This window comes from Macrobrachium rosenbergii, chromosome 2 (genome assembly GCF_040412425.1).
Source record: "Macrobrachium rosenbergii isolate ZJJX-2024 chromosome 2, ASM4041242v1, whole genome shotgun sequence".
Lineage (NCBI taxonomy): Eukaryota > Metazoa > Arthropoda > Malacostraca > Decapoda > Palaemonidae > Macrobrachium > Macrobrachium rosenbergii.
In genome coordinates, this window is record NC_089742.1 from 29670848 (window position 1) to 29679839 (window position 8992).

The window sequence follows — 8992 nt, forward strand, 5'->3', positions numbered from 1 at the left end:
ACATAATAAGCGTTTCCAGATTAACTTAAAGCGCAAACATTTACTAACATTTCCTCTGCTTTTTAAGCGCAGTGAACGTTTCCAAATCGAGGGGAAAACAAAAACATTTATAAACACTTATTTTTTCAACGTAAAAAACATTTCCAGACAAACTTAAAGCACAAACGTTTATTAACGTTTCTCCTGTTTTTTTTTAAGCGTAGTGAACGTTTCCAAATCGGGCGAAAACCACAAACATTTATCATCATTTCACCCTTCTTGATCCAACCCTTCGATTCGCCACCGGTGATCTCACGCACGAAATGGAAATTCCACTGAAGTCTCCCTTTATGAAAAATAAACACGAGCTAACGATAATGACTCGACGGGGCTTTGGACGAGGCGCTTAATATGCATGGAAGACCCGTTAGAGAAAATTGGTCATATTTCCAGCTTCAAGAGATTCTCCACCCTCTGCTTCGTACTGAAGCTCTCTCGATATTTCTTTCGGCTCCTTTCTTTTACTGTTTTTCCAATGCTGAAACTCTCTGAATTCTTTCTTTTTTTTTCATGTTGAAGATCTCTGAATATTTCGTTCGGTTCCTTTCTTTTATTTTATTTTTTTTTACTTCCTCTTATTTTCTTGATTTTTTTTGTGTTGATTACGTGTTTCTATGAGCTTTCTCTGTCTTCGTTCTTAAACTGTGATTCGCATTGTCTGACAGCCATTTATATATTTATGGATGTATGTATGTAAATAAAGACAAAATCATTACACAACACACACATATACACCCATATTTATACATACGTACATACAAGCATACATAAATACATGTATGTATGTATGTATATGTACGTATGTATAAATGTGAGTGTATGTGTGTTATTAATGCAATGATAAGTATAAATGAGAGTGAGTGAGAGAGAGAGAGAGAATGCGCTAATTACAAATTTGACTATAATGTGGTATTGTATTGAACCTTAAATCGTCCCAACCAGTTCTCGAGGGAACACTGGCTAAAGCCGAGAGGTCATTGTGTCCAAATTCATCCACCCCATTCAGGTCCACAGCCAAGAAACTCGGAAATTTTTTTTTTATTTATATCTGACGTAAATTTCTATGATTTTGAAAACAAAAGCATATTAAAGTGTTTTATTTTCATTTATAATTTAACATTTAAGTAATCTTCATTCGTAGTTGATATAAAATACTAATCATCTTTAGAGGAAATTATAAATAAGTTCATATATCAAATTAAGCGAATTTATATTTTTTATATTTAATATTAGCAAAGAACTAAAACCATAAGTTGTATCTGGAAATTATAACATAATTTTCTATCCGAAATTCGACCATAAAATAACTAGTTCCCATAAAGTGTTAATTATCTTATTCATCAGGAAATTTGAATGGGAGAAGGATATATAACTACAGTATATTAAATGACAAATTCATTTTCCATGTAAAAGCAGTTGAGATGCCTCCACTCAACTCAGATTCTAAATTAGATTTCCATCGAATTACATTACCTTTTATACTGAAATGCAGAGTGAATTACTTGAAATGTAATTACAGACAAAACAATAAAAAGGTAAGTATTTCAATAAACGTAGACATCTGGAAAATAATCCATCAAATATAAATAGAAATAGATTGGATTGAATTGGATATAGAATTTAGGCCAACTGTCAAGCGCTGGTACCTATGAGGCCATTCAGCGATGAAACGGAAATTGACAGCAAAAGGTCTGAAAGGTGTAATAGGAGGAAAACCTCAAAGCAGTTGCACTATGAAGCAATTATTAGAGAAGTGGAAAGTAAGACGGAAGAAGAGAATATGAAAGGAGGTACAGTATAGAAATGAGGGGGTTGCAGCTAGTTGCCGAAGCTGCTGCAAAGAACAATAAATAGTGCCTGGCCTTACAGCATGGTGCACTGACGCAGCTACCCTCTACGGGGTGAAATGGATAAATGTCCCCGTACAATAACATTCACAGTGTTAATCGGCCTGGCAGTCACTTCGTTCCCACCCACAGTCCACAAACTAAAATCAGTTTAACCAAAATCTTAAATAGAACGAAGATAAATTTAGAATTGCGTACTTGCGCAAATGCCAGGTGGCCAGGGCAGGAATTAATGGAAAGTGGCCTCCGCAGTATGATCGCAACTCTGCGAGAACAATCTCAAAGACTACAAAGACCTCCGGGTTAATTGCCTGAAAGGTCTGGAACATTAATGGGAGTTTGCTATCTTCCGCAGGTACAAAGCCCTGAGGATACTGCCTGCGCGCGCATGCCTGAGAGAGAGAGAGAGAGAGAGAGACAGAGACAGAGAGAGAGAGAGAGAGAGAGAGAAATACAAACATACACACGTATAAACATATATGCATACATACATACATATATACTGTATATATATGTATATGTACTGTATGTGTGTATATATATATATATGTATATATATATATATATGTGTATATATATATATATATATATATATATATATATATATATATATATATATATATATATAAATAAATATATATATATATATATATATATATATATATATATATATATATATATATATATATATATATATATATATACATACATATATATACATACCGGAAAAAGAGAGAGAATGAGACAGCCGCAATGACATGCTATGAGGCATAAAACCTTAGTCACCTGACTTTCTGGGGACTGTGTGCTGAGGTCAGCGGAATGTTACTAATTCAATACCCGCGTGCGCTGACTCTTCATTTATTAGTGAGGAGGACGGCGGAGTTTCCCTCAAACTTTCCTCGTAATGGTTTTCTTGGGTCAGATTTTATTTACAGGGGGAAAATAAAAGAGGAAAGAGAGAAAATAAAGAAAAAATTTTAATTTCAGATTCTGTCTTATTTCAGGATATCTAAATTATTTGTGGCTTAAACAACGCAATGTATTATATCACTTAAACTAATATTTACCAAATTTGCATAAGGAATGGGAAACTGTTATTCATATCTGATTGACTTTAGAAATTGAGACGTTTTGTTCGGAAAACTTTCCTCTCTCTCTCTCTCTCTCTCTCTCTCTCTCTCTCTCTCTCTCTCTCTCTCGCTCTCTCTCTCTCTCTCAATATTTATCTATGCTTTAATCTACTGTCTGTCAACTCAACGTACTTTTGTTTCTCGTCTAGATATCGAGTTGAAAAAATACGAATCACCCTCAGATTCTTTTCACGCTTTTTCTTTGGCAAAATATTTGAACAGGAAAGGATAGTTTTAATTTTTTCTTCACTGTACTATTTTCTTCATGACTGCTTAGTACCATTTTATCGATTGCATAAATTTATATCTAGCTTAAAAATAATGCTACATAATACAAGTCGAGTAAGCGAAATATGGCGAGCATATCCCGTAGAATAATACCATATCAACCTGACATTTGTAATGTAAGTGAAATGTGAAGTTGTTCAACATGAAATTAAGTTTATATGTACTTAGCATAAATATAAATAGATAACTTTATATTACATTAGAACATTAAAAGTATAAGTGGGAAGACTAATTCTAGACGTTAATTTCTTACTTGATAATTATAAGTGATTCAGATTTTTTATTAATACTTATACACATACGCTTTTGCGCTAACACAATGGACACAAATTCCTAACAGATAACAAGGACAATCTTAGAAAAGAAATACGGTCTATGTTCTCGTAACTTTACGAGTCTGCCCTAAATTTTTTGTGGCAACGTTTTCTGTGAGCGAAATAGAAATTCAGAACACTCACTTCTCGTTCCATAGATGGCGTTACTAATCCCGTTTCTATGTGCTGAGCTAACCAAAGCAATTATTATTATTATTATATTATTATTATCATTATTATTATTATTATTTATGGTACCTGCTTCTCAAATCTCATTGGGAAATAAATATTCCCTCTCAGTTTCGCTGCCTTATATATTAACAAAGTTCAGTGAATATATAAAAATATAGTTAGTGCTTTAGTGCAAGTATAACTAGTAATTATTATTGCATCTTCCACACAATTGTTAAAATGGACTGCAGTATGTTATATATATATATATATATATATATATATATATATATATATATATATATATATATATATATATATATACATATATATATATATATATATATATATATATATATATATATATATATATAGAGAGAGAGAGAGAGAGAGAGAGAGAGAGAGAGAGAGAGATGACCATATCTCATTACGTACGCTCTCTAGGCATTTTACAGTCTTTCTCGGATGTTGATTTCAGAATCCCTAATGGTCTAATAGGAAATGGATACCTTTAGAATCATACCTGAATTTGTTACTTCCCTTTTCTTTCTTAGCAAGCCTAATGTCTGTCGTTTTTGTGGGGCCTTTTGTCCATCGTAGGACTCCATAAACCAGATCTATAATAAACATATCTCTTCTTGCTTTTGATCTGTAATCTTCAAAGTACTGAAAGTGAATTGTTATTTATATACCCAGTTTTTCTATATCTATAACAAAAGTAAATAAAAGAGACAAAGAGTACATTGAAGTACATTTCACTAACAGAAAAATTCTTGCTCACAGCCAAGGCACCACTGGCGCCCCCTTCCGGAAACTCAGCGCCCACGAGAGGTTTTTTTTTTTTTTTTTTGTCCTTAATAGGTCCGCAGAGATCGTAGGTGGCCGAGCAAGACGCGAAAAGTCGTTCTAACTGAAGTGGCCGACTTCGTATGAGAAAAGAGATCTTTGCCTTGGAAAAGCGCTTCGAATGCAAAGTATCTGCTTTAAAATGACAGAAGGGAAATCTATGCAAATGTCTCTTCTGGAAGTTCAGGAAATTCAATCTGGGAGCGTACTGGAGGGGAATAATTCGGAGGTTTTAACTGTAAACTTTGTAGTTCTTCCCTAACGTTTTTATAGGCGTCGCTTTCCACTGCTTTTTAGCTTTTCTTGGTCTCTGGTGGAGCAAAGTATAATTTGCCAGCCTTATAGGCCTTTTATTAATTTTGTTTATTAAACACTATCATTTGTTTATTACCTTGCTCTTTTAATTTGAAAGGGAATGATTTCTGATTTTCGAAGCTTTTATTTATACCATCCAATATTTTTCGGATGCATTTTACGTTTTTCATTTGCGGGGTTTGTTCAGTTTTCGACAAAAAAATAAGAAATCAAATTTTCATTTGACATGTACCAAATGAAAACTTGATGCCTTCTTCCTTGTAGAAAACTGAACACACCCAGCAAAAGAAAAATGCGAAATACCGCCCAGAATAATATCTAGATAAGAAAAATAAAAGCTTCGAAAATCTGAAATCATCCCCTTTCAAAGTAAAAGAGCACAGAAGGAAGCCTTTTCTCTGGCCTAGATTTTTACGGGCCTGCAATTTCTTCTAATGGATTTCCAAGGAAGGAATCCATTCTTCCAACGACGAGAATGACTCTCTGGTTAGGAGATTTACCGTGAAGAAACAGGGGCCGGGAGAGGTGCAAGCAATAGGAATTTCTTAGAAATGGATGCCAGTCCCCTGTAACATTGATTGTGAATATTGATTTCCTCTTTTGGGATTGGAAATTATCCAAACATTTTTGCCCTGAAAATCAGTCACTTTGAACACTGAACATACTGAACATGACACTTATGTCAAAACATCTATATTGCTTCGCTGGTAAGTAAAATGACAAAAGAAATTCCCTTGAAATATCTATGAATACAATAGAAAAGCGTGTTTTTTTCAGTTAATGAAAAATAATTTATCAAAAAACTGTTAGTTTTCAGAGCTTTCGAAGTCCAAAACATACTTTACAAAATGAAATCTGAGAAAAACTTTACTTCTTAATTTATGAATAAGCAACATAGGGGAACAAAAAAATAGCAATGGAAAAACTGGAAATCTCTGGATGAAAAAAAAAACAAAGACCCAACAATTTGAATCCCCATTCAAATACACGAGGTTGGGTGGCTTAAGGATTAATAGAACTGAATATTTATCCTGACACTTTTGATATACATCGCAACCCATGTCTCTATACTTCACGGGTTTCAGGTGAATTATATTAACTTTGCCGAGGGAAGAAAAATATGTTTTCGATGATATGTTTAGTCTCAGAATGTAGGCAGACCGAAGAGTGAATTTTATTCATTGCTGGCAGTGTTGAAGGAACATTCCACTAGATGATAGGCAGGTGATTGAAAAAAGTTATTCTTGGAGAACTCATGGATGGTATTATTATTATTATTATTATTATTATTATTATTATTATTATTATTATTATTATTATTATTATTATTATTATTATTATTGGCAAAGAAATCCACAATGATATCAGTATAAATATATATTATATCTACACTGACACCATTTTAATGATTCATGCATTATGAGATTATTATTATTATTATTATTATTATTATTATTATTATTATTATTATTATTATTATTATTATTATTATTATTATTATTATTATTATTATTGAAGCCAAAGGTGACATAAGCTTACCTTATAAAGGAATACACTTCTATGAAGAAGTTAAATAGAGCAAAGATAAACGACACACTTAAAGAATGAAAATAGTAAAAAAAAATATACATATAAATATACACAAATGAACGTCAGTTGTAGAATAAGAAGGGAAGGTTACCGACCTCATTAGCGAGCGTTCGGATCAATAAGATGTGAAAATGACCTTAAATGCAATTGAGGTTTAGTGAGTCAACGAATCACATGAGAACCGAGGAGAGAAAGTTGTTAGAGGCTTGAAGCTCGATTTTTCACTATATACGCCTGGATAAAAATCGTGGCTATTCACCTCACGGAAAAGAAAACGGTCGCAGTTTATATCCTTGATAAGTTGGGAAAAGAAAACGGTTAAACTATTAACTCTCACGGAAAAAGAAAATGGGTAAAGCTTGCAGCTTGTACATATGTTGGCAATAGAGAATTCATATCATGGATTACGAGTAATATATTAAATCTTGAATTAAATACTATCCCAGGATAAAGTAAATATTTTAAACAAAAGACAATTGACTAAAATGCGTTCACAAAAGTTCTTTAATACCGGCTCCTTTAAATATAAAAAGCATTTTTAAAATTCATATATATCTAGAGTTAAAGAAAAATTCTAAAAAACCCCCAAAAAAATGTATTTAATAACTCTGATACCTAAACCTTGAATTTAAAAGATTAAGGTGGACTGGAATTGGAGATTACGATTCATTCATAAAATAATAACCGAGAATATTGAGGCTACACTTTCTTATAACGTATAATGTGGTCTGCAAAATGTTTCACCTCGTTCCAGAGATTCATTTACATCGTTCATTCATTGTTTTACTTTTAAAATGAATTAGTTGCACTGACGTGACTTATCTGTGTTTCAAAACACCTGCAGCACAATTTCAAATTCTTTAACATGCTTCGTAGGATTATTTTTGTTTCTTTGCACAGATTATACAAAAATCATTGGAGCAATGCCGGTTGCTTACATTACAAATGTTTACTTTTCTGGAAAGTATTCGGCCATTGCATAATACGAAACAAGTGTTTTTCTCTTTGTACGTTTAATTTTCTAACTGTTTATCGTTCCAGCCAACTTTTTTTTTTTTACCTATCCGCTCCCTATATTGACAATAAACAACAATTGCAATAACGGTCTGCAAAAGGAAGAGTCTGCGTTATTTACTCTTTCATCCTCCGCCTAGTTTCTCATTCGCGTCATGAGAGCTCATACAACGAATGCTTATAAGGGACTCATTTAATTAAGGAAATCCCGACACGTTCGCCTGAGGAAAGTTGAATATAAATTGTCATTGTTCCGTGAGGGAGCTTCAGAGGACCAGTTAATTTCACGCACTTGTTGAAGCTGAAGTAAATGTGGTTTTTTCTCATTTTTTTTTTATTGGTTTATTAGATAGCTAGCTTTCATCGTCTTCACATTATATTTTTTCTCTATCTTCTATTGGTGAACAAGTATTTTTAGCATTCATTGTCTTCATATTATATTTTTCTCTCTTATCTTCTATTGCTAAACAAGTATTTTCTCTTTCATATTTTATATTACTGCTCATGCTTTACCTACATGAAACGTAGGTAGAATTTTCGAAGTTGCCACAAAGATATTATTACCCCAGTATTTAAAATTGGCATATGTTTTGTGATCTGAATGGTTATTGACCTTTAATGCCATCAAAATGAAATGCCTTGGGAATCTGAAGCTCTTGAAATTTGGAGAACCGTATGGTGCAAGTGCTTTTAATAAATAAGAAAAAATAATTACAATTGCGGACAATTATACCACGAATACCTGACATGACCTCACCTGATTATGGCAGCCTCGTCTCAGCTGAAAATAATCTTCAGACTGCCCTATTTTATAAACTAAAATCAGCAACTTTAGTATTGTTTATACATATCATTTTGTTGAATTAAAACCCGAAAAGCTTTGCGCCTTACTTACCTTTTTCACAAGAGAGATGACGTTAGTGGGTAGCATCCTTGCTGTTGGTAATGCAATCTGCCAATCAGAAGCTCATGTACCGTCAACGGTGTTTATAACTGGTTGGCAGCAGTATGACGTCATCAACAGGATGCCAGATGGTCGATGCCGAGACATATTTGGTACATGAGTGGTTCCAGGGTGAAGACAGAAACCACTCACTTATTTATACGAATAGCAAAGATATTCCTCCGTCGAATATTTTCCTAAATTTTTACGCCGAATAAATATCAAGAAAACATCATATCAGATTTTATAATCACTCACTTTGACCACTAGATAATTATCAACCACATTATGCGAACTATTTTTTTTTACCACATTATTCTCTCGAATTATATTTCATTTACTTCACTGATATGGCGAGACCTTTCAGATACCAACTTATTAAAACACTCGGTGAACTATAAGATTCAGAAAACTTTGTTAACGGAATTTTTTTTTAATCACTGAAAATATACACTTAAATAAACGTGCCACTGAACACAACGAAAAAATACT

The 8992-nt window shown here is 32.9% G+C and overlaps 1 protein-coding gene across 1 annotated transcript in view; it reads right to left on the bottom strand.

Moving 5' to 3' along the window:
* LOC136844451 (regulating synaptic membrane exocytosis protein 2-like) overlaps nucleotides 1-8632 on the bottom strand; it is a 72227-nt gene extending 63595 nt beyond the window's left edge. The window contains 1 exon segment of the mRNA XM_067113703.1: nucleotides 8453-8632. Within this exon segment, the coding sequence (XP_066969804.1) occupies nucleotides 8453-8488 (36 nt within the window). The 5' untranslated portion in view covers nucleotides 8489-8632.
* Nucleotides 8633-8992: the final 360 nt, after the last annotated feature.